At 38.1% G+C, this 27,412-nt stretch overlaps 1 protein-coding gene across 3 annotated transcripts in view; it reads left to right on the top strand.

Annotated features, from left to right (window-relative positions):
- EFCAB11 (EF-hand calcium binding domain 11) overlaps window positions 1-27,412 on the top strand; it is a 91,158-nt gene that overhangs the window by 39,893 nt on the left and 23,853 nt on the right. Inside the window, exon 6 of one of the 3 annotated variants that reach the window (XM_058162530.1) lies at window positions 11,247-12,207. The exons of the other annotated variants lie outside the window; for them this stretch is intronic. Coding sequence (XP_058018513.1) covers window positions 11,247-11,337 — 91 coding nt within the window. The 3' untranslated portion in view covers window positions 11,338-12,207. Of the gene's footprint in view, window positions 1-11,246; window positions 12,208-27,412 lie in introns of those variants that run through there. 3 annotated transcript variants of the gene reach the window in all.

Genomic DNA, 27,412 nt, shown 5'->3' with positions numbered 1-27,412 from the left:
AATCATGGCATGACTGAGAGAAGGGATAAGAGTAATTTTCTGCTTTCAACTAACCATGATTTTTTATATGGAAATAAGGTCAAACTGTGACATGTTTACCGTGTTTACAATCCCATTTCAAACTGTGGTTTATAATTTTGGCTTATTTAATTAATAATTGAGATTCAGAAGAGAAGAAGATGCTTCCAGTAGGTATGACTAGGAACATGATGTGAAGGAAGAGCTGACTCATGTGTCTTATTTATTTATTTTGATAATTTTCTGTGTTATTCTCCTAGCCGAAGAATAATGAGACAATAAAAAACCCCACCAAAAATTAAAAAAGCGTGAGTAAAAAAAGCTGTCAAATGAGTATAAATAAAAGATTTCACCATATACATTAATAAGACAGACTGAGAAGTATATTATTAGAGAGAGTAGGTTGCAGTTTGAATAAATTTTAGTCTTTGTTAAACAGGCCCATAAAGATGCAGATCAAACTGTTTGGGGAGAAAATTCCAGAGCCATCTGGGGCATCTTCTGCCTTGGCAGCCTCCCTCAGGGATGATCCACACAGCAGTCCTTTAGCAGAATAGAATAGAATAGAATAGAATAGAATAGAATAGAATAGAATAGAATAGAATAGAATAGAATAGAATAGAATTTTATTGGCCAAGTGTGATTGGACACACAAGGAATTTGTCTTGGTGCATATGCTCTCAGTGTACATAAAAGAAAAGATACGTTCATCAAGGTACAACATTTACAACACAATTGATGGTCAATATATCAATATAAATCATAAGGATTGCCAGCAACAAGTTATAGTCATACAGTCATAAGTGGAAAGAGATTGGTGATGGGAACTATGAGACGATTAATAGTAGTGCAGATTCAGTAAATAGTCTGACAGTGTTGATGGAATTATTTGTTTAGCAGAGTGATGGCCTTCGGGAAAAAACTGTTCTTGTGTCTAGTTGTTTTGGTGTGCAGTGCTCAATAGCGTCGTTTTGAGGGTAGGAGTTGAAACAGGTTATGTCCAGGATGCGAGGGATCTGCAAATATTTTCACGGCCCTCTTCTTGATTTGTGCAGTATACAGGTCCTCAATGGAAGGCAGGTTGGTAGCAATTATTGTTTCTGCAGTTCTAATTATCCTCTGAAGTCTGTGTTTTTCTTGTTGGGTTGCAGAACCGAACCAGACAGTTATAGAGGTGCAAATGACAGACTCAATAATTCCTCTGTAGAACTGAATCAGCAGCTCCTTGGGCAGTTTGAGCTTACTGAATTGGTGCAGAAAGAACATTCTTTGTTGTCCTTTTTTAATGATGTTTTTGATGTTAGCTGTCCATTTGAGATCTTGCGATATGATAGAACCTAGAAATTTGAAGGTTTCTACTGTTGATACTGTGTTGTCAAGTATTGTGAGAGGTGGAAGTATGGAAGGGTTTCTCCTAAAGTCTACCACCATTTCTACGATTTTGAGTGTGTTCAGTTCCAGATTGTTTTGGTTGCACCACAAGGCTAGTCGTTCGACCTCTCGTCTATATGCGGATTCGTCATTGTCTTGAATGAGACCAATCACTGTTGTGTCCTCTGCGAACTTCAGTAGCTTAACAGATGGATCATTGGAGATGCAGTCATTGGTATACAGAGAGAAGCGAAGTGGGGAGAGCACACAGCCTTGGGGGGCCCCTGTGCTAATTGTACAGGTATTTGATGTGATCTTGCTTAGCTTCACCTGCTGCTTCCTGTTTGTTAGGAAGCTTGTGATCCACTTACAAGTCTGTTCCGGTACCTGTAGCTGGTTTAGCTTAGTTAGAAGAATGTCTGGAATGATGGTATTGAATGCTGAACTAAAGTCTACAAAAAGGACCCTTGCATAGGTCTTTGGAGACTCAAGATGTTGTAGGATGTAGTGCAGAGCCATATTAACAGCATCATCTGTTGATCTATTTGCTCGGTATGCAAATTGCAAGGGGTCTAACAGCGGATCCGTGATGGTTTTCAGGTAGGAAAGCACTAACCTTTCAAAGTTTTCATGACTACAGATGTTAGAGCAACTGGTCTGTAGTCATTAAGTTCCTTGATGGTGGGCTTCTTCGGCACTGGGATGATGGTAGAGCGTTTGAAGCAAGACGGAACATAACACATCTCTAGTGATTTATTGAAAATATGGGTGAAGATGTCACAGTTCCAAGGTACAGCAGGACTTGTTCCTTGAACAGGGTTAATACAGTGCTTTGAATTCAATTTGGAAATCTACTGGGAACTAGTCCAGGATTGAGTGTCAGATGCTCCCTTCTGGAAACACCTAGCCTGATCATTGTAATATGGACATTTTGTAATGTTTGCATTTCCTTCAGGAGCCTCCACAGTAAGATTATAATTATCAAAGAGGAGGAAACCAACATGTGAGAAATGGAAGCCAAATTAGACCTCTCTAAAAGAATTGATAGATCATATACCATTAAAAGTAACCACTCCTCTACTACTATGGTGGCCTAGCAATGCAAGGACAGAACCAGACAAAATCAGAACAACCCCCAAATTGCAAACCTATCATTTCAAGGAAAACATGTTCTCCTCTAAAATATTTCCCCAAACTCTAAACCTTCTGACTTGTCGGAATTCAGCTTTAATTCTTCTTTAAAGTTCAGGTTTAATTTCACCAATGTCAGCCCTTCAAGGCAGGCCAAGTCAGGAAATAGACATTGCAAGAAATATGTCTACTTTATTGACATAGACTATAATAATAGAAACCTGAAAGCCCAACAGCATTTTCTGTCCCTCTTCTTTATACCAAAGAGAGTAAAAGCAGTCAACACAATCTTGAATTTCTTTCTCAACTTTCCTGTTTTATTAGACTAAGCTCATGTTCTACTAACAGTAGCTACATATTTTCTCCAAGTTAATCTCTGTGCTCCTCTTATACCAAGCCAGTCCAAGCAGGAATAAACCAAAGAGCTTGGCACACTTGGTGATCAAGGGAAGGCAAACGAAATTTGTCATCAGTATAAGCATTCAGTGTCTTCATACAAATGTTAAATAGAATGGGGGACACAATTAGCAGGAAATAGAAGTTTTCTGATCATTATATTACAACATAGAGGAAGGGTACAAAATGGATCTTACTGCCAGTAGTGCTAATTTCACTCTAAAACATAGCAATCCTTAGATACAATGGTGCTTGTTCTATCCAGCAAATGAAAACAATCAAAATGATGGTAGCAAGCTGAATATGTTTGTTTGTTTATTTGTCAAGCATATATAAGATAACAGGTAAAAGTATAAACATAATTTGTGATTATGACATGAAAAGAGTAAGAGTAAAAAGGGACATTAGGACAGGGATGGTAGGCACGCTGGTACACTTATACATGCCCCTTACAGACCTCTTAGGAATGAGGTGAGGTCAACAGTAGACAGTTTAAGGTTAAAGTTTTGGGGGTTTGGGGAAGAAACCACAGAGTCAGGTAGTGCATTCCAGGCATTGACCACTCTGTTATTGAAGTCATATTTTCTGCAATTGAGTTTGGAGCGGTTTACCTTGAGAAGAAAACCTTCTACGCACAAATTCCAATCGTGCCTTTTATAATTTTGTCAACAGTAAACTTAAAGATTCAAGATCCATCCCACCACTAAAAGATTCTAACAACAAAGAATGCAATGACGAAACAGTCAAAGCAAACCTCTTCAACATTTTCTTTGGCTCAGTTTTTGTTAACTCCGATAACACATATCCAACATTCCACAAACGAACCAGCAATGACTATGATGATTTAACTCATATAGATTTCACAGAAGACAACGTTGGTAAAGCTCTTCACAACTTAAAACCATCGCTTTCTATTGGACCTGATGGTCTATGTGCATATTTCTTAAAAAAACTTTCCATTAATATAGCTGAACCCCTAAGTATTATCTTTGATAAAGCTTTCACTACCAGTTCTCTTCCCAAACTTTGGTCACTAGCCACAGTCATCCCCATCTTCAAAAAAGGAGACCCCAGCTTAGTCGAAAACTACAGACCGATCTCCCTTTGCTGCGTCACCTGCAAAGTCATGGAATCTATCATCAATCAATCCATTACCTCACACTTAGAAACTAACAACCTACTCTCCAACAAACAATTTGGTTTCAGGAAAAAGTTATCATGTAACTTACAACTTCTCCACTGCAAAAACATATGGACTTCAAATCTAGATCAAGGCAAATCAATTGATGCAATCTACATAGACTTCTGCAAAGCTTTTGACTCAGTAGTACACGATAAACTTCTCCTTAAACTAACATCCTATGGCATCTCAGGACCCCTCCACAAATGGATATCTGCTTTTCTGTCTAACAGACAACAAGTGGTCAAAATTGGCAATGCTTTATCAAATCCTGTTCCTGTCAAGAGTGGCGTTCCTCAAGGCAGCGTCCTTGGACCAACACTCTTCATTCTATACATTAATGATCTTTGTGACCATATCTCAAGTAATTGTGTTCTCTTTGCTGACGATGTCAAACTATTTAACACCACAGACAACACTTCTATCATTCAAAACGACCTTGACCATCTAACGCTTGGTCTAAAATTGGCAGCTCAAATTTCAACCAGCAAATGCTCAGTCTTACATATAGGAAAAAGAACTCTAAAACTAAGTACATACTAGATGGACATTACCTTACAGACGACCCCCATCCCGTTAAAGATCTTGGAGTTTTCATGTCAAATGATCTAAGTGCCAAAGCCCACTGCAACTACATAGCAAAAAAAGCTCTAAGAGTTGTAAACCTAATTTTGCGTAGCTTCTTTTCCAAAAACACCACACTACTAACCAGAGCATATAAAACATTTGCTAGACCAATTCTAGAATACAGCTCACCTGTTTGGAACCCTCACCACATCTCTGACATCAATACAATTGAGCGTGTCCAGAAATATTTTACAAGAAGAGTTCTCCATTCCTCTGAAAACAACAAAATACCTTATCCCACCAGACTTGAAAACCTAGGCTTAGAAAACTTGGAACTCCGTCGCCTTCGACAAGACCTAAGTTTAACTCACAGAATCATCTATTGTAATGTCCTTCCTGTCAAAGACTACTTCAGCTTTAATTGCAATAATACAAGGGCAACCAATAGATTTAAACTTAATGTAAACCGCTTTAATCTAGATTGCAGAAAATATGACTTCTGCAACAGAATCATCAGTGCTTGGAATACTTTACCTGACTCTGTGGTCTCTTCCCATAATCCTAATAGCTTTAACCAAAAACTTTCTACTATTGACCTCACCCCATTCCTAAGAGGACCATAAGGGGCGTGCATAAGCGCACAAACGTGCCTACCGTTCCTGTCCTATTGTTCTTCTTTTCTTCTTCCTATATATGTTTATATGTGTATATACTATATAATCTTTTTGTATGATGTTGTGACAAAATAAATAAATAAATAAATAAATAAAGTTTGTATCTATTATTTGCTCGTGTACTGTTGTGATTGAAGCTGAAGTAGTCATTGACAGGTAGGACATTGTGGCAGATAATTTTATGTACTATGCTTAAGTCAAACCGAAGTCGGCGTAGTTCTAAGTTGTCTAAGCCCAAAATTTGAAGTCTAGTGGCTTCAGGTATTTTATTGCAGGTAGAGGAATGGAGGACTCTTCTCGTAAAGTATCTCCGGACTCTCTCAATTGTATTTATGTCCGATATGCAGTGTGGGTTCCAGACAGATGAGCTGTATTTGAGAATTGGTCTAGCAAATGTTTCGTATGCTCTAGTTAGTAGTACAATATTACCAGAGAAGAAGCTACACAAGATTAGGTTAACAACTCTTAATGCCTCTTTGGCAATTTTGTTACAGTGGGCTCTGGCACTTAGATCTTTAGAAATGAATACTCCAAGGTCCTTGATAGAGTGAGGGTCATCTATAAGGTCATGTCCATCTAATTTGTATTTATGTTTTGATTTTTTTTTTGCCAATGTGCAAGACAGAATATTTGTTGGTTGAGATTTGAAGTTGCCATTGTTAGACCAATCCGACACATAGTCAAGGTCTTTTTGAAGGGTAGTTGCATTGTTGGTGGTGTTAAATAGTTTAATGTCATCAGCGAAGAGAACACAGTTGCTTTTAATATGATCGCAAAGGTCATTTATGTGAAGTATGAAGAGTGTTGGATCTAAAACCCTGCCTTGGGGATCATCATTATTAACCGGGATAGGATTTGATAGAGTGCTTCCTATTTTGACCACTTGTTGTCTGTATGACAGGAAGGCAGCTATCCATTTATGTAGGAGTCCAGAAATGCCATAGGATTTTAGTTTTAGAAGTAATTTGTCGTGTACCACTGAATCAAAAGCTTTACAGAAGTCTATGTAAATTGCGTATATTGCTTTGCCCTGATCAAGATGTGTGGTCCATATGTTTTTGCAATGTAGTAGTTGTAGATTACAGGATAAATTTTTACTGAAACCAAATTGTTTGTTGGAGAGTAGGTTCTTTGTCTCTAGGTGGGGGGTGTAATGCATGACTTTGCAGGTGATGCAACATAAAGAGATTGGGAGTAGGGTCTCCCTTTTTGAAGATAGGGATGACCGTGGCTTGTGACCATTGGTAGGGCAAGAAGCTGGTACTGAAAGATTTTTCAAAAATTATACTTAGAGGTTCTGCGATTGCAGTGGAAAGCTTTTTTAAGAGCACATAGTCCATCAAATCCAATAGATAGAGATGGTTTTAGATTGCGTAGTGCCTTTTCAATGTTGTCTTCTGTAAAATCAATATATATAAGATCACCTTAATCATTGCAATTGTCTGTAGTATATGTATGTATGTAGGTAGGTAGGTAGGTTTTGGCATTTTTGGGTCTTTTCCCGTGTAAGGTTGAGAGTATCTTGGCGACGTTTCGACGAAGTCTCACTCATTATCTTCAGACTGGTGTCTTCGGCTTCGTGCTTCTCGAGCAAAGCACAAAGAAGCACGAAGCCGAAGACACCAGCCTGAAGATGATGAGTGAGACCTCGTCGAAACGTCACGAAGATAATCTCAACCTTACATGGGTAAAGACCCGAAAATGCCAAGACCTACATACCTATACCCGTGAAAACCTATGAAAATACATACATACATACATACATACATACATACATACATACATACATATCCAGTTTTTCTCCAAATACAGCTGGGGAAGATTCATGCTTAAAATTGCTTTCATCTGACAATACTGGGTTTGGTAACCAATGATCTGACTTGGTGGTAGGCAAGTTCTGTGATCCATTCTGTATGCATAAAATATTCTTGTTCTGTGTCTGCCAATTCCTGTCATCTGACTCAGATTTTCAGATACCAGTGAACTATCCGGTAGATCAGCAGCTAAAGAAATGTCTCAAATATCCAAAACGTTATCTGGAAATAGAGCACTGAAAACTGAGTGAGAGAATGTGTTGCGTTAGAAATGGAGTTATTAATTGGAGGCGGCACAGTTGCAACATTTATAATACATGCATTTTAATTAATCAAAAACTGGAGAGAGCATATCAAAAGTAATTCTTTATGCTGTTTAGACAATACACTGAGATTTTAAAATTCCAGTTGGAGAGATGGCTTTATGCAGCCAGGGAGGGTGGGAAGTGTTTCAGGATGCTTTAATTACCTAATATAATAAGAGAGTAATTTATATTCTGCATTGAGTTAAGTTGTGTACTAATTACATCTACCATTCTAGTAAAAGATTAGCCTTAGGTGCTGAATGGCACAACATAAATAGTTTTTAAAATTACTAGGAAAATTTGATGAATAATAAACAGCAGTTATTCTAGTCTATTGATTTGTATTTACTAAATCAAAGAGATAAATATTTTTCCTACTTCAAAGATACGTTTAAATGAAACATGTCATTTTCATCATAGTTATTCATTTGAACTAGTTAATACTTGAAAACTCACATTATTCAGATTATTTATTTATTTATATTTTATTCAATTTATCTGGCTGTTTGTTTGAAGCACATACTGTGGGTGATGAATACAGTTACAACCATCAGCATAATAATTCAGAATGAAAAATAAAGATACATAGCAGCAACAAAATAATTAGGTTCACAAATGGTCAACAATGAGCAAAGGAGAGCAGCTTACAAGGTGAACAGTTGTAATTGTTAATTCTTGAAGACACATTCTAATGATGCATTCTTTTTATTTAACAATATTGTGTAGCCTGTGCTAGATCAATGCAAAATTCCATCTAGTCCTGCATTATGTTTCTAATAATTAGCAAGACATAGCCTTAACAGCACTTTGCCATGTTAGAGATAATATAAAAACCATCATAGATAGCCATTTGTAGCTTGCTTTTTTATGAATTTATCTAATGGTTGGGGAATGAAGCTTCTAAAGCACTATGAAAACGAGCTCCATTCTTGTGATCCTTTGGAAGCCTCCTCATCCCCCAAATTGCATGATTTTGGGAATGAGGCTTTCAAAGGATTGTGAAAATGGGATACTGACTTAGAGACTGATGTGAGGCACTCTTGGTAAGAAAGCACGGTGTGCTCAGCAGCTGCCTCGCATAGGCTGTGTATGCCTGTTGGCAGGTGAAGGTAAATGGGGCAGAGATCCTGTGGATCACAGGGCAATTGGGGCTTTGTAGAAGTGCTGGCGAGATGGGGTGTGATGTGGCACTTGAGGCAGCATTGCTATGACAGTGGCCATGGAGATAAAGTAGAGGCTGGCTGAGATTGCTGAAGGCCCTGGGCCTCTACTTCCATTCCAGCCCCAGCACTGCTGCCAACAACAAGTGCCATGGTGCAGGACCACCAAATGTTGTAGATGGGGGCAGGGGGTAGATAGGCGGGTGGCAGAGTTGCAGCGCCCCTAAAGTCATAGGTGAAGGCAGGCTGCCAAGCAACTGACTTTTGATCACATGACTGCAGGGGCGCTGCAATGGCCATAATTGCTGGCACTGGTCGTCAGTCCATTTTTTTTCAGCACTGTAATTTTGAATGGTAACTGAACGAATGTTCATAACGTGAGGACTACCTGTGCAGAAGAAAATTGTAAATATTATTTTTATTGTTTTAAAAAAGGAATATACTTGAAATCAAGTGATTGACAGTAGTGCTTTTCTGCTTATAGTATGGCACACCCAAAAACATAGATATCAGAATTGGAATCTCTATTGGCTCTGCTTTCTGTGCTGCTGCTGATCTATTTTGACTTTTACTGCCCACCGTCAATGTAGCAAGTAAAAATTTTAGTAGAAAATAGTCAAATAACTGGTAGAGGAAAACTGGAAAACTGTGACCATCCTAGATCAAGTCTAGAGAATTCCTGGAAGCCTGGCACTCTGTCATATCAGTTATCAACTGGCACATAGACATAAATAGCATCTACACACCATTCAAAGGAGATAATCAACAAGCCAAAAAAGGAACAAAATGACCAAAACACTTCTCTATCAGTGATCAACAGCAGAAGACCAGAGTTTAACACCAAGATTAACATCAAACCAGCAATCAAGCAGTAAACAATATCCCAATCAAGGATCTGCCAAACAAGCTAACAGTAAACAGCTCAACCAAAGAATCCCCAAGACCACTCCCACCAACACTGACAGGGCAAGCCATTAGGATATAAATTGAGACCAAACCCCACTCCCTACCAGCACTGATGATGTTGCCTAGTTTGACTAATGAAACATCTGCAAGAAAACAGCCAGAGAGATGTTTTCAGAGAGCACCAAGACCCCTCATAGTCAAATAACTTTATATTCAACAATGTGTCATCTTTAGTTTATGAATGCGTCATCGACCCTTAGTTCACTACAAAGATCATTTGGAGGCGGGAGAAACTTCTAATGTAATTTACCAAATCCCTGTATGGATTGCTCCTGCGACTGTAGGGCAGGGGTGTCAAACTCACGGACTGCGGGGTCGCCCTGGAAACAGCAAAGGACCAGCCCGCAGTGCCTCTGGCAGTGAAATAGAGCTCGGGGGGGCCACATGCGACCCCCCTGAGCTCCATTTTTGCTGGCAGAGGGCTGTAGGAGGCCATTGTGGCCGAAAATGAGCTCGGGAGCCTGTTTTCACTGGCAGAGCACTTGGGATACCACCTGCACCCCCAACACAAGTGACATCAAGCTGGCCATACGCACCCTGGCCCCTGAGGTCAAACACAACCCAGATGCAGCCCTCAATGAAATTGAGTTTGATACCCCGATGTAGGATAAATGTTGAGGAAGCTAATAATTGCGAGAAAACAAGCAAGCAGTTTTAGACAAGGGGTCCTGAACTCATTGGTAGCTTCAGATTGCAATGAATATGCATTCAATTTCGCAGATACTAAGATTGTTGGCCAAGCAGGAACAAAAATAGCCAGAGAAATGACTGAAGCCTGGGAAATGTGCCCCCTGTCAGTCAATAGGAGTGCTGATTTACCACCAGCTTACTGGGTACTTAGGCAGGATGCACAAGGATTTACAACTAATGAGTTAATAGCTGGCCATCAACACCCTAATTAACAACTAAAAGCCAATCACAACCAGGCACCATATAAATACAATGGGAAGAACAGCCCTGTGCATGCATTCTGGAGAGAGAAAAGTTCTCTTTCAGGCTCCAGCATGAGCCTGAAAGCTTGGAAGAATAAACCTTTGGTTCCAGTGATCGGAACTGGATTGGATCTTGCAGTAATATCCTGGGACACATATATTTGTCTTCATTCATGAGTATTAAATGTATTCGCCACCTTGAGTTATGTATAAAAAGATTAAAGGTAGGGCTCAAAAAATAAAAGAAAGAAACTCCTAATGAAGCTTGCAAAGGCTGCATGAACAGTCTTGGCTTTCAGATACCCAGTTTTTAGATATTTCTCTGTAACTATCTATATACTGTACGAAGAGCTATATATAAAAGTTGCAAATATTGTATGCACTGTTTTGAGTTTAGATAATATATTCATTACCTGAGCATTTGACAATGTACATAGCACACTGTATTCTTAATACTATAGGATTCATAATTTTATCGGAAAGTGTCCATCTACCTTGAACTGGAAATCCAGTTGTTTCCAAACAGCATTCTGGAATAGATTCAAAGACATGCTGTGGACAAAAGGAAAGAGGAAGTTTTATTGTAAAAGTCCTTTTCCACATTTGAAGTGCTGACCTTAGATATTTGTCAATTAGATATTAGTCTTTGCTTTACAGAATCACATACTTTCATGCTATAAAATATAGAACTATTTCATTAATTAAAGTATCAAAATGTTTTTTCTTTTATAGGGAGGTTGATCAGGATTCTGATGGCCGTATTAGCTTCAATGAATTTGAATCAGCAATGAAGTATGGACAAAATTTGTCTCAGCTTACCTGAAGTGCAGTTTGTTATAAACTTGCAAAAGAACTACGGTTTCCAAAAGCTGCAAAACATTTTGTCTTCAACGTTAGCAAATCTACATAGGATCTGAGGAAACAAAGAAATCCTGTTTTTTAAAATTTCCATGTCACGTATTGATTTTCTTTAATTACTTCTTTCATTTTGCTTCCTCTTCCTCAATATTTATGCAAAATTAATTGATACAGCTGATGAACTGCATGAACATGGAAAAGGAAAAACAATGAAAAACTTCTTAATTAAATGAAAAACCAACTTTGCTTGAACACTTCATTCCCAGAGTTCTGTTATTTCCATTACAGGCTGACCACAATCTGGACAAACTAAAATCCAGTTTTCCTATTCTGAGTTCAGATAATCTGGAAATGGGATTGGTTCTGGGTGTTCTGTAAAGAGGGAACAATGGGGTTCAGAACAGACTTCTTTCCTGCAAAATGTGGACAACCAGTAGGATAATACCAAAGAGATAAAAATGCTCTTAGCTCCTTGTTGCTATCTACTGGTCATCCAGATTTTATAGTCCAGATCTGGTAATCTTAGCTATAGCCTCTGAGAAGCAACTGTTTGATCTGGGCCATTACTATTTTAATTGAAAGAAATGTGAAGAGAAACTGCTTGGCTCTGGATGGGTGGGTTACTTGCTTGCTTTCTTGATTTTTATATTCCACAAGACAACCATTTTGATCATAATACAATCATTATCTTTTCTGTGGCTGGAAATTTCACTATGACTATCATTAAGTGTTGTACTTTAAAATTCTTGATGAACGTATCTTTTATATACAAAGAGCACCATGACAAATTCCTTGTGTGTCCAATTACACTTGGCCAATAAAAAATTCTATTCTATTCTATTCTATTCTATTCTATTCTATTCTATTCTATTCTATTCTATTCTATTCTATTCTATTCTATTCTATTCTATTGAATTGCTAAGAGAGAACTGCAACAAATGAAAAAAAGAACCTAGCTCAACCATGCCTGTAAGTCTAATGCACCATGGGCTGAATCAACATTGCATAACAGTATGAAAAGAATACAGTGTCCATGAAAAACCCTACAGGCCACCTAATATAAATATTTGTATTTTTAAATGTACTCTGAATTTTCCACAGATAAGAGAGCCAAAACAAGAAAACTCAACACACAAAGTGTGTTGAAATGAACAGCAGCCCTGGAGGCAATTCCTCCCAGAACCAATGAACGCAAAACAGCCATCAGCAAGAAATACTTTGGATATGATAGTAGTGACTGTTTGCTGAATGTAGCTGTGCATGTGCACTCTGTACATGCTCTTGGCTGATACTGATTGAGGACACTTGCTTTGTTTAAATCTTAGCATTAGAAATCAAGGGCATATATACCAAGTATTGTGCACTTTGAATAATGCACACCTAGAGTGCATTGTGCACTCTGAACAACCTTCCTATATCTCAAGGGTAGCCACAAAGAAGAGGGAGTCAAACTATTCTCCAAAGCACCTGAGGGTAGAACAAGAAGCAATGGGTGGAAACTGATCAAGGAGAGAAGCAGCTTAGAAATTTTCAGTTAGAACAATTAATGAATGGAACAACTTGCCTGCAGAAGTTGTGAATGCTCTTAACACTAAGAATTTTTAAGAAGATGTTGGATAACCATTTGTCTGGAGCGGTGTAGGGTTTCCTGCCTGGGCAGGGGGTTGGACTAGAAGACCTCCAAGGTCCCTTCCAACTCTGTTGTTATTATCTGAAACAATGTACAGCTAGAACCTTTTTGTATTTGCATCATTTGTGTGAACATAGGCACAGTAGAGCTACACAAGCAGAAACATTTTTAATATTGGCTCCAGCACCTGCTTTTCTTTTGAAGGTCACATATTAATCTTCCCTCTAAAATTAAGCCTCTGCACATGAATTCACACAAAACCCCTCCAGCAGTAGCTTATTTCTCATGCAGGCAGGCAATGGCAATGGAAGGCTGGTTCCCTCTTCCTGGCTATATGGGCTGCTGTTGGATAGATGCCTTCATGCTGCATGTCCATGTGTCGTATGAGTGCATGCAACCTCAGAGCCTGCACACCGTTTCACCCACTTCTAAGTCTCAGTCTTATGGTTTTTTGGTGTCCAGGAAATAAGTAATTTGGAAATAGTACAAGTACAATAGAACAACTACATAAATTTGTTTATTTTTCACATTTCTGTATTGCCCATCTCTTGACCATATTCTTTTCTTATATAAAAAACCCATATAGCTATATCACTTATACAAAGGATTGCTACCAAGAAAACCAAGTTCACCCTAATAAATTTGCAGATAAATTGGAACCTAATAGTTAAAATATTGACAAAATTTCTTCAACCTAATTCTCCCCCCCCTTAAATAAATCTGTTTAAAGAAACTTCTTAGAATCTTTTTTTATTTTTTATTTTTATTTCATTTTGTCACAACAGTATATACAATCATCAACATAAACAATAACCCATCATGAGAGAGAAAAAATATATAAGTAAAAGTTTAAGTAAAAGTATGCATATAATACTATAATGAAGGGAACATTACCCATATAATGTAATATAATGTAATGTGCTGTATAATAACAGCAGAACTGTGGAAGTTGTGACTTCATCTTGGAAGATCTTTAAGAGATGAGGCTTAAACCATTTCTTGACAATTCATTTTCCAGAAAAAGATTAAATTTGATGAGTCTTGCAATCCCTTCCAATTCTGCAATCCTGTAACATGCTAGCATGGCAACTCAAGTATTTGAGTCACTGTTGAGTCTAGTGTGAAGTCAGCCTGCCAAGGCTCTGCCATTCTATAATAGAATAACAGAGATGGAAGGGACCTTGGAGGTTTTCTAGTCCAACCCCCTGCCCAGGCAGGAAACACTACACCTCTTCAGACAAATGGTTATCCAACACCTTCTTAAAAACTTCCAGTGTTGGAGCATTCACAACTTCTGGAGGCAAGTTGTTCCACTGATTAATAAATTTCTCCTTAGTTCTAAGGTGCTCCTCTCCTTGATTAATTTCCACCCATTGCTTCTTGTTCTACTCTCAGGTGCTTTGGAGAATAGCTTGACTCCCTCTTCTTTGTGGCAGCCCCTGACATACTGGAATACTGCTATCATGTCTCCCCTAGTCCTTCTTTTCATTAAACAAGACATACATAGTTCCTGCAACCGTTCTTCATATGTTTTAGCCTCTAGTACCCTAATCATCTTCGTTGCTTTTCTCTGCACTCTTTCTAGCATCTCCACAGCAATATTTAAATAGTTTATATTTAAATAGTTGTCTGCTAGGACTCCAAGATCCCTCTCACAGGGTCTTACTATTGCGCAAGGTACCACATATACTGTACCTGTGCATTTTGTTTTTTGTGCCTAAATTACCTTTTTCACCATTGAATTTCATTTTGTTAGGTAGTGCCCAATGTTCAAGTCTGTTCTTAGAGCTCACTTTCTGCTGGAGTTAATTTCTGAAGTGTTCTTAAAAATAACCAAGAGCAGAACCTAGTTCAGCACGATTCTCTGCAGTTACATTTATCCAAAAAAAAAAAAAAAAGGCCTAAGAAACCAACTTGGCAATAAGTCTCATCTTCTGGTTGAGGGGAGGACAATCATGCTTTCTGTCATGAACGACCAGTTGCTTGAGCAAGTTGGCAGAATTCCAGGGGGACAGCTTTCAGAAAATCAGGTGTCAATGCATGTAATAGATGATCTGGCACCTGTCTAGGGTATATTTCCCCTTTGGACTTAAATGGAATTAGCCAGCAATCTTTTGGCACTTGTATAAAAGTGTCAGTGGCAACCTTAGTGCCAATGGAGATGATCCTGGTGCTACTCCCTTCCAGACGAAGAGCTTCCTGCACAACCAGTTGAAGTCTGAATAACACAGTCAGTGCCAGCAATTTGTACCTGACAAGCTGCTTTCCCATGTTTGCAAACTGTGCAACTATGAAGATATCTGATTAAGATTTGGTTGCCCAGATTTGGTTGCCCAGAGAAACAGTCCTAAACCTTGCAGATCCTGTTCATCTCATATGCACTACAGTTGTTGCATCTAACAGCTCAGCATGAATTAGCAGTTTAACTGTCTGGGTCCTGTATCTTGGGAAGTGCTAGTGATAGGGAGATTAGTGCACTCTACCTGGACCGAACCAAATGTTTGAGGGGATGTGAAGATCAGTGATGTCAGGACCTGTAATTCGCACTTCCTAACACCTTCTCCCTGCACTACTTGTCTGATGAAGGTGATGTGTCAGAAGATAATCATTAAGGAAACTATGTGGAGGAAGTTTCAAAATCTGTTTGTTTGTTTGTTTGTTTATTTATTTATTAAATTTGTTTGCAGCCCATATCGCCATGAGGTGATTCCAAAGCCATCATCTGCGTGATAGCGCTGATTCTGTCTGATGCCTCTAGATCAGGGGTCTCCAACCTTGTCAATTTTAAGACTTGTGGACTTCAACTCCCAGAATTTGCTGGCTGAGAAACTCTGGAGCTGGCTGAGGAACTCTGGGAGTTGAAGTCCACAAGTCTTAAAATTGACAAGGTTGGAGACCCCTGGTCTAGATCACATGCTACTTGCTGGCTGACAACTCATTTAACAACTGCACAAAAATTTTGTTGTGCTTGAGAGCAGATACCAGTTGCCTATTGCTTCCCCCGGTGGGAAGGATACCTGAAGGATACCAGAAAAAGTGCTTAAACATTTCCAAGGTTGAAAGATGCCAGGAGTCATTCCTGCTGTTGACCTGGGATTTAGAATAGAGGAAAACAGAGTAGCTTCACCTGCAAGCTTGAAAATACCCTGTTGCTCTTGTGCCTATACTATGCTGGTGCCTCTCGATCAGTCTCCAACCTTGGTCCTTTTAAGACTTGTGGACTTCAACTCCCAGAGTCCCTTAGCCAGCAAAGCTGGCTGAGGAACTCTGGGAGTTGAACCACAAGTCTTAAAGGACCAAGGTTGAGACCCTGTTCTGGATACTAATTCCACTAATTTCAAGGGGGAAAAAACCACCTAATTTCTTGTCAGTTGAAAGTTTGTGCAAATCCTTATATTTGTCTGCCTTATCGTGTTTTAATGCATTCTTACTTTGGCTTCTTGGGCAGAATTTTAATTGTAAAATTCCTACAATTGTAACAGTTGTCATACTTATTACTAAATATGGATTTAAGTGAATTTACATTTCATAGAAGAAAGAGAAAACATGAAACTGTTACTCTATCCTTACTTTAAGCTTGATTGAAAACTAGGTTTTGGCATTCCTGCATTTTTCACTCTGGTCTTTTTACTGTGGAAAATCCCTCCACAACGAATTAGATCAGTCAGGAAAGAATGTGGCAAGGAGCAATCATGGAAATAAATAGTATCCTAAACAGCTAATAATAAAATTAATTCACAGGATTAACTTGGTGCGGGAGTTATATTGTGGACCTTTAATGTTGTAAATTATCTATGGTAGCCATGTGTGTATTGGACAGCCATTTAAATTTGTTTAACAAATAAATCAATGTGTGTAATATTTTATAACACAGATAGAGGATAAATCCGCTTTCCCCAGTCTGGAGCAGCCTTCGAGATGTGTGGAATGATATCCAGAGTCTTCATAAATGCTCATGTTTTAAGAGTGCAAATGTGAAAGTTTGGAAACTTTATTTTTCCATCGAGTGCAGGAATAATAAACTGACGCAAATTGCAATTATCAATTTTGTAAGAGCAGACATGTTAATTAGTAATATTTTAACCTATAATTCTATGAAATTATTTGAAAGTTAGTGTGCCCTAAATAGGGGCTGTGAAAATATTTACAGACCCCTCACATCCTGGACATAAAGTGTTTCAACTCCTGCCCTCAAAACGATGCTATAGAGCACTGCACACCAGAACAACTAGACACAAGAACAGTTTTTTCCCAAACGCCATCACTCTGCTAAACAAATAATTGCCTCAACATTGTCAAACTATTGACTAAATCTGCACTACTATTAATCTTCTCATCGTTCCTATCATTGTACCTATGACTGTAACTTTGTTGCTTGTATCCTTATGATTTATACTGATATTGTTTCCTGATTGCTTAATTGTAGCCTATGACTATCATTAAGTATTGTATCATTAAGTGTTAAATTTGTACCTGACAAGCTGCTTTCCCATGTTTGCAAACTGTGCAACTATGAAGATATCTGATTAAGATTTGGTTGCCCAGATTTGGTTGCCCAGAGAAACAGTCCTAAACCTTGCAGATCCTGTTCATCTCATATGCACTATAGTTGCTGCATCTAACAGCTCAGCATGAATTAGCAGTTTAACTGTCTGGGTCCTGCATCTTGGGAAGTGCTAGTGATAGGGAGATTAGTGCACTCTACCTGGACCGAACCAAATGTTTGAGGGGATGTGAAGATCAGTGATGTCAGGACCTGTAATTCGCACTTCCTAACACCTTCTCCCTGCACTACTTGTTTATCTGATGAAGGTGATGTGTCAGAAGATAATCATCAAGGAAACTATGTGGAGGAAGTTTCAAAATCTGTTTGTTTGTTTATTTATTTATTTATTTATTTATTTATTTATTAAATTTGTTTGCAGTCCATATCGCCATGAGGTGATTCCAAAGCCATCATCTGCGTGATAACGCTGATTCTGTCTGATGCCTCTAGATCAGGGGTCTCCAACCTTGTCAATTTTAAGACTTGTGGACTTCAACTCCCAGAATTTGCTGGCTGAGAAACTCTGGAGCTGGCTGAGGAACTCTGGGAGTTGAAGTCCACAAGTCTTAAAATTGACAAGGTTGGAGACCCCTGGTCTAGATCACATGCTACTTGCTGGCTGACAACTCATTTAACAACTGCACAAAAATTTTGCTGTGCTTGAGAGCAGATACCAGTTGCCTATTGCTTCCCCCGGTGGGAAGGATACCTGAAGGATACCAGAAAAAGTGCTTAAACATTTCCAAGGTTGAAAGATGCCAGGAGTCATTCCTGCTGTTGACCTGGGATTTAGAATAGAGGAAAACAGAGTAGCTTCACCTGCAAGCTTGAAAATACCCTATTGCTCTTGTGCCTATGCTATGCTGGTGCCTCTCGATCAGTCTCCAACCTTGGTCCTTTTAAGACTTGTGGACTTCAACTCCCAGAGTCCCTTAGCCAGCAAAGCTGGCTGAGGAACTCTGGGAGTTGAAATCCACAAGTCTTAAAGGGACCAAGGTTGGAGACCCCTGTTCTGGATACTAATTCCACTAATTTCAAGGGGGAAAAAACCACCCAATTTCTTGTCAGTTGAAAGTTTGTGCAAATCCTTATATTTGTCTGCCTTATCGTGTTTTAATGCATTCTTACTTTGGCTTCTTGGGCAGAATTTTAATTGTAAAATTCCTACAATTGTAACAGTTGTCATACTTATTACTAAATATGGATTTAAGTGAATTTACATTTCATAGAAGAAAGAGAAAACATGAAACTGTTACTCTATCCTTACTTTAAGCTTGATTGAAAACTAGGTTTTGGCATTCCTGCGTTTTTCACTCTGGTCTTTTTACTGTGGAAAATCCCTCCACAACGAATTAGATCAGTCAGGAAAGAATGTGGCAAGGAGCAATCATGGAAATAAATAGTATCCTAAACAGCTAATAATAAAATTAATTCACAGGATTAACTTGGTGCGGGAGTTATATTGTGGACCTTTAATGTTGTAAATTATCTATGGTAGCCATGTGTGTATTGGACAGCCATTTAAATTTGTTTAACAAATAAATCAATGTGTGTAATATTTTATAACACAGATAGAGGATAAATCCGCTTTCCCCAGTCTGGAGCAGCCTTCGAGATGTGTGGAATGATATCCAGAGTCTTCATAAATGCTCATGTTTTAAGAGTGCAAATGTGAAAGTTTGGAAACTTTATTTTTCCATCGAGTGCAGGAATAATAAACTGACGCAAATTGCAATTATCAATTTTGTAAGAGCAGACATGTTAATTAGTAATATTTTAACCTATAATTCTATGAAATTATTTGAAAGTTAGTGTGCCCTAAATAGGGGCTGTGAAAATATTTACAGACCCCTCACATCCTGGACATAAAGTGTTTCAACTCCTGCCCTCAAAACGATGCTATAGAGCACTGCACACCAGAACAACTAGACACAAGAACAGTTTTTTCCCAAACGCCATCACTCTGCTAAACAAATAATTGCCTCAACATTGTCAAACTATTGACTAAATCTGCACTACTATTAATCTTCTCATCGTTCCTATCATTGTACCTATGACTGTAACTTTGTTGCTTGTATCCTTATGATTTATACTGATATTGTTTCCTGATTGCTTAATTGTAGCCTATGACTATCATTAAGTATTGTATCATTAAGTGTTAAATTTGTACCCTATGACTATCATTGTGTTGTAAGTGTTGTACCTTGATGAAGGTATCTTTTCTTTTATGTACACTGAGAGCATATGCACCAAGACAAATTCCTTGTGTGTCCAATCACACTTGACCAATAAAAATTCTATTCTATTCTATTCTATTCTATTCTATTCTATTCTACTCTATTAGATTCATTAGATAAAGTTGACACATTATTTAAAGAACACAACGTTATAAATATATCAAAAAAATGGGAAATTCATTTATTAATTTATGAAATTCATTTATAAATTCATTTATTCATTCATTTATTCATTCATTTCAGTGAAATCTTAAAATTACAACTGGAAGAAAGGAATTCTGTTGTTGTCTGAACTATTGGCGACCTCATAGATTAGTGCAGGACCGGGGAACTATGGCTCTTTTACAATCTGTGAACTTCAACTCCCAGAATGTCAAGTTTTCTTGACAAAATTTTGGAATGGTTTGCCGTTGGCTTCTTCCTGGGGCTGAAAGAGAAAAACTGGCCTAAAGTCACCTAGCTGGGTTTGCATCTAAGGTGGGGATTTGAACTCATAGTCTCCTATTGCCTAGCCTGGTGCCTTAGCCACTATACCAAAGCAGCTTTCCTGTAGGTGCATGTAAGCTCCCTTATAATTCACATGTTTAAATCTAAACCATTTTTATCAACTATTGTTTTTAAGGTTCTATGAGGAAATAACGGTAGAAAATATTAGTGAGATATATTTTAAAGTGATCTATTCATTGTTGGCTTAGGTTTCATAAAAAGCCAGGTATTAATGATATTAATTTGCTAAAAGTTGTAGCATAAGCAGTTGGTTACAAGGGTGACAATATAAGACATCCCACCAATGAGGCAATGGCCAAAGAGGTTCCAAGAAATGTTATTTACATTGGAACTTAATACAAACTGGTAAAAATGTCTTTTGTTGTATCTGGATTAATAAAAAGAATGCGGCAATGAGGTATAATCACTTGATTTAACTTTAAGCATGTGTACATTATATACCAGTACAAACTGTCAATTAATTTAAATTATAGATGCTTACAAATAAAATATGTACAAAATTGATATAATTTTTATTACTTAATACTGGTATATCTAATCATATAGTATTTATAAAGTTCTTTTAGGTGCTAGGTTTTTCTATTGGTAGGAAAAAGGAAGGAAACTCAAAATCTTAGTTTCAGAAAACTTGTGGAATTTAGGAAAAATATACCATTTTAAAACAGTGACTAAAAAGGGAGTAGCTGAACTTCATAGAATTTTGCTTGTCGAGAGATAATCAGAGGCTTTTTCAAACTACCCATTACTTGCAATTGGAGGAAAATGTAGCAAATAACTTGAGGGACAATATGGAGAGATTTCGCTATCATACTGATTTCTTTTTTCATGAGAAAAACCCACCAATTTGCTGAAAAGGAAAGAAAAAGGAATCACATGCTACTTCAGAATCCTTCGAAAGCTTTTTATATTTTTCTTCTTACTACTGTGATATGTGTCTAGAAATTCTATTTTATTATGTAAATAATGTTATCATGCAGTAAATGTTTTATTAAAAAATTCTTAAGATCTTTATTTATTTCTGCCATGTTTCTAATTCTGAGTTGCTTAATAGGGTTTATTTAATATGCCTAAATGCCATATCTATGAAAATATTTTCTAAATGGATAAAAATAGTAAACTCATCCTGTAGGAATATATAAAAAGTCTATGTGCTGCTGGTTACTGACTCTAACGCGAAACCACATATTAGGAACATTTGGAGGTTTATCTGTGTCCTCAGGGTCACCTGAGTAGCGCTCCTGGTTCCTGTAGTCTGCCATTTTTTTTCTTCTGGAAATCCATTCCTACTCCCACAAATGACCAGCTGTCTGCAAGGAATATAAATCCTTCCATTCCCCACTATCCTGTCAGAGCTGAAGAAGCTTCTTGGATGAGAAGTGAAATGTCTTCAAAAGAAAAAACAAGAAAGTCCAGTTGCCTCCTGACCATGACCTGGATGACTGAGAATCTCTACAGACCATATATAGGGCCGGTTTAGCTCACGCTGGTAAAAGCCTGTTATTAAGAACACAGTAGCCTGCAATTACTGCAGGTTCGAGCCCGGCCCAAGGTTGACTCAGCCTTCCATCCTTTATAAGGTAGGTAAAATGAGGACCCAGATTGTTGGGGGGGCAATAAGTTGACTTTGTAAAAATATACAAATAGAATGAGACTATTGCCTTATACACTGTAAGCCGCCCTGAGTCTTCGGAGAAGGGCGGGGTATAAATGTAAACAAAAAAAAAAAAAAATAGGAAGATTCATTAATAACAACAAAGAATTTTTTGGAAAATGCTAGTTTAATCTGAATGCGCTATCATGCTCATGTAATTAGCACTTGATCAGAGTATATCCAGAATATGCTTGTCTAAATTTAGCCAATCTTTAAAGCCTTCAGCATTTTTTCAGGATCCATGTCACATCTCTATACTAAACGCAGATTATTGAGGACTTTCATCTTACTTATCAAGAGCCTGAAACTATGTTTTGAATGTAGCCAAACAAGATAATTCTTTGCAATAATCTTTTCAGTTAAAGAATGGAAAAAATCTCTTAAACCCACCAAGAAAACGCATCCTTCCTGAAACTCAAGTTACATGAATCCCACTGCTATTGGTGAATTGCGACTTTACCCTGACTTGTTCTTCTGTTCAATAAATCAATCCATAACTGGATTTCAGAGGTTCATTCAAAATTTCTGGTCAATATCTTTCATAAGATTTAACAAGGTGTAGACAAAAGAGGGGCGCAGTGGCTCAGGGGCTAGGACATTGAGCTTGTCGATCGAAAGGTTGGCAGCTCAGCGGTTCGAATCCCTAGTGCTGCCATGTAATGGGGTGAGCTCCCGTTACTTGCCCCAGCTTCTGCCAACCTAGCAGTTTTGAAAGCACGTAAAAATGCAAGTAGAAAAAATAGGGACCACCTTTGGTGGGAAGGTAACAGCGTTCTGTGCGCCTTTGGCGTTGAGTCATACCGGCCACAGGACCACGGAGACGTCTTGGGACAGCGCTGGCTCTTCGGCTTTGAAACGGAGATAAGCATCACTCCCTAGAGTCGGTAACGACTAGCACGTATGGGCGAGGGGAACCTTTACCTTTACCTTTTAGACAAAAGAAGTCCCTCGAATCCCAGGTAACCCTGGGAAAGATTTCTGCCAGATATTTTGTTGAGCTACTACTAAACTAGTAGTAAGCCAGTTGGAATCCTTCAGATATTTTGGATAATTGCCTTTGCTATTGGCCATACTGGTAGAGGCTGATGGGTGTTAGACTCCAAAATATATGGAGTGCACCAAATTGATACCTGCTGCTGTTAGTAGTTATGAGACCAACATTTTTCTTAGAATAAGACCCCTTCCTATGTTTTTATGTGGGAAGGAAGGAAGGAAGGAAGGAAGGAAGGAAGGAAGGAAGGAAGGAAGGAAGGAAGGAAGGAGCAATGATTACAGGCTTGTTACTTCTTTGCTTGATTTTCTTTTAGGCAAATTAACATGCTAGCACAAAAGTAATTGGGCTTATTTTAAAGTTCTCTTGCTGGTGCTTAGATTTGCCTTATGGGACTACAGATAGAAAACTAACATCTGGTGTTTGAGGTTGCTGGGGATTTTCACCATATTATCTGTAATAGCTCCACTATAAATAAACAAAATGAATAATTAAATGAGCACTAACATAGCCTGAATAATAAATTGTTAAAAAAAAATCTCTGCAGACGACCTGGTACTATATTTTTTGCAAAATACCTTGGCTTGGGTTTTGAGACTAGATTCTCCCTTACTATATAGCCATGATGTAGGATTACGTCGATACCAAAAATTCATAACGTAACATTCGAGATAATTTCACTGCTGCTAGATGAAAGCATAATTATATTTGTTTATTATTAAGTATTTATTATAAAAAAAAACAATCTGTCTCATGATAGAATTCTTAATAGCTTCTTCCATAATGGCACATACAAGCAGTAGTGTCTCACTTACAAGTTACATTGAGCCAAAACTTAAAAAAAGAATATCATGATTTAATGCAATATGAGAACTTAGCCAAGATTTCTCCTGAGATTAATATGCTGGATAGAGCTGTGCAGTTTTGAAAATTATTTGGAAGTGGTTAGAGTGTTTGCTCAGTAGGTCTTAAAAAAAGGCATTTTCCCCCCCACATTCCCACTTTAAAGAAATACTCTTCCTGTGATGTTCTGCATTTTGAAGCACTTCTTCCAAGCTGCTTTTGAAGGATATGCTGCCCTAAAACTGCATATTTATTAAAATGCTTATTAAATTTAATTTTGAACTTCTGACATCATAAATCTGAATTCTTTTTCAAGGAACACTAGGTTGCCATATGTAGATTCCCCTGCCCCCATTTTATCCTCACAACATCATGCAAGTTAGCTAATGGCCACTGAAATATATGCATGGCTACTAAGAGTTTTGAACTCCCATTGCCAGATTTCAGGTACAGATATGAATTTTATTGCCTGTTGGAAAAGACTCTTAAATTGTCATTGAAAAAAATACTACAATATGTTTCTAAAAACAAATGAAAATATTTTATAGGAATGTAAGAACATCCGTATTAGATCAGGCATGTTCTACATTCTTGTTGTGACCCAGGCCCCCGGACTTGGCCTCCTGGAGGAGGATGAATCAGAGAATGAGGAGGAGGAGCTGGCAAGGCCTGCTTCCCCTGGCCCTCTTCCTCCCTGGCATGGCCCCAGGAGGAGGAGGAGGGGCTGGCAAGGCCTGATTCCCTCGGGCCTTCTTCCGATTTGGCAACGCCCTAAGACCAATCTTGGCTCGATGCGAGACTGCAAAGACGTGATCGGCGTGCACAGCAGAGGAAAAGGTGGGGCAGGCCCAGGGAATGCTGAGTTACGGAGCGACACCCACAGGGGATAAAAGCAGGAGGAGGAGCTTCGTGGCTCTTTGTGTTGGACAAAGCTGCGAATTTCACGGGCAATCTGTTTCATGGATGGAAGAATCTCTTTGTGAGTGACTTTTGCTTTATCTGTAATTTCCTGGTTACCTCGGTAACAGACTGTTTCAGAGATTTTTGCAGGCGCATGGGGAAACGTGGCCAGAACATTTCTGTGCCAAAAGGAACCCAGCCAAGTGTAAATAAACTGTTGGCAGAAGGCCTTTGACTGACTTTTTCTTGGGAGTGTTGGGGGGGGGAAACAGAACAATTCTCTTTTCATGGTGGCCAGTAAAATGTCTTTAGGATGCCCACAAGTGGCAAAGGATGCTGGCTGAGGAATTCTGGGAGTTGAAGTCCACAAGTCTTAAAATTGACAAGGTTGAAGACCCCTGTATTAGAGTGCTATGTTTACTCTTTCACACTTACGTTTCCTTGTGTTCCTAGCAATTGTTAACCAGGAGCAGCCTGCTTCTGATAGCAAATGTAATATGTAGTTATTACATCTAACCTTGAAGATAAGGTCAGGGTTTTAGTGTTGCCCCAAAATCACTCTCACTGTTGTTTTGGTTCTGAGAATTTTTTCCACTACCATAAAACATGCAGGAGGTTGTATTTATTTTAGGCATACTAGATATATTCAGAAGCACTGTTAATGTTATTGTTTAGCACAACTCCCAAGCTTTGTGCTATGCTATAACCTTTGTCCTGTGCTAGACAAAGGTTGGAGAGCAGGGGTCTCCAACCTTAGCAACTTTAAGACTTGTGAATTCAACTCCCAGAGTTCCTCAGCCAGTTTTGCTGGTTGAGGAATTCTGGGAGTTGAAGTCCACAAGTCTTAAAATTGACAAGGTTGGAGACCCCTGCATTAGAGTAAGTGCTATGTTTACTTACTCCTGAGTAAGACTTATATAGAATGGTGTTTTAAGGTTTCTGAATCCTCCACACAAATCCTAAAACTAAATATTGAGAACCCAATTAAACAAATGAATCAAAGCCATTTTACTTGTTCATTTATTTTAGCTTTCGATAATTTCCATCAATACGTAACGTGGGGACAACAGAGCACATTTTGAATCACACATTTATGTAGAAATATTGAACATTTAAAAGGGCTGACAAACTTCTAAGTGCCACTGTATACTCAAATACCTACAACTGAAAATAGTTCTCTTTCTTTGCTCTTACTATCATTTCCCTTCTCTTGGCAGTTTCTTTTATAACTTATTCAGTACTTTTATTATTAAATTATATCAGGCCAAAGACGCCTCTTCCTCAGCAGCATGGTTTTTTTAGTCAAGTTTTTTATTTTATAAACAAACAAACATACAGTACATAATCAGTCATTCAGTGTATCATCTAGGTGCTTCTCCTGTGATGAATTCTTCTTGTTCCTCTCATCTTCAGCATTTCTTGATAATTTTTATTTATTTGTTATAACATTCTCCCCACATTATTCATTTATTATTCTCTTGCTTACTATTAATATATTACAACATTTGCCTTATATATATCTCTTCTCTAACCAATGGTAAAATTGTCTCCATATCTTGAAATATTCCGACTCCTCTCTTTCTTTGATTATCAAAGTCAATCTATTCATTTCTGCACAATCTAATATTTTCTTAATTACTTCCCCTTCTGAAGGGATTTTCTCTTCCTTCCATCTTTGTGCAAATACTATCCTCACTGCAGTTATTACATGTATAATCAAATATATATTTTCTTTACTAATTTTTTCTGGTAGTATACTCAATAGGAACAGCACAGGTTTTAAATCAATATGTTGTTGAAGCATTTCTTCTAATCATGTTTTAATTCTAATCCAATAATTTCTCACTTCTGGACATGTCTACCACATATTATAATACAATCCTGGTATCTGATGGCATTTCCAACATTTAGCTGATTTATCTTTAAACATTTTTGCCAGTTTTTCAGGTGGCATATGCCACCTATAAAACATTCTATATTGGTTCTTTTTATATGCTGTGGACATTGTTAATTTGTAATTCCTTTCCCATAGCTTTCCTCAGAAGCATGTTGAGTGCCATCTGAGTTGAGAGGCCTGTCATCCAATGCTATTGTATATGTTCCATCCATGGGACTTATTTAGTAAAATACAGGAGTGGAGTAGCATTGTCTTCTCCTGCACAGTATGAAATGATGCCTTTGCTATTGTGACTACAGTGATCAGGCACCTCCAGGCTTGTTTTATCTGATCAGCTGAGATGACCTTCATGACTTGCATGGCCCTGCTGAGAATTATATACTCCTGGCACCCTTTATTCATCTCTTCAAGGAATCGCCCTCCTGTCCTGATGAGTCAGCATAGCAGGACTTGAGAGAGGGCCTGGCTAATTGCAAAACTTAATTGTAAAGGACTGGACCTGAGTTAGGATAGTTCTTTGATACGATTTCAACAATCACAGACAGATCTTAGAAACCGGAAATGTTTATTTCTTGTTTTAAGGCTTGTCATATATGACTGATGGACTGCATTCAGTGCATTTATTTGTCAAATTTAGAGACTGCTCATCTCACTCACAGAGAAATTCTATTTATTATTCAGACCTATACCAGATGATAAAACACTGTGATAAAAACTTATCTCTTGGGAGGATCTTTATTCTTTGAATTCAATCTACCAAATGGAGCAAGTGATTTACTGGTAAGCACAGGTAATCTTAGCAGGATTCCTACAGGAAATCTCAGTTAATGGGAATTCT

The sequence above is a fragment of the Ahaetulla prasina genome, chromosome 1 (assembly GCF_028640845.1).
Source record: "Ahaetulla prasina isolate Xishuangbanna chromosome 1, ASM2864084v1, whole genome shotgun sequence".
Taxonomy (NCBI): Eukaryota; Metazoa; Chordata; class Lepidosauria; order Squamata; family Colubridae; genus Ahaetulla; species Ahaetulla prasina.
The sequence above is the reverse complement of the archived record's forward strand: the minus strand, read 5'-3'. Positions and strand labels throughout refer to the sequence as shown.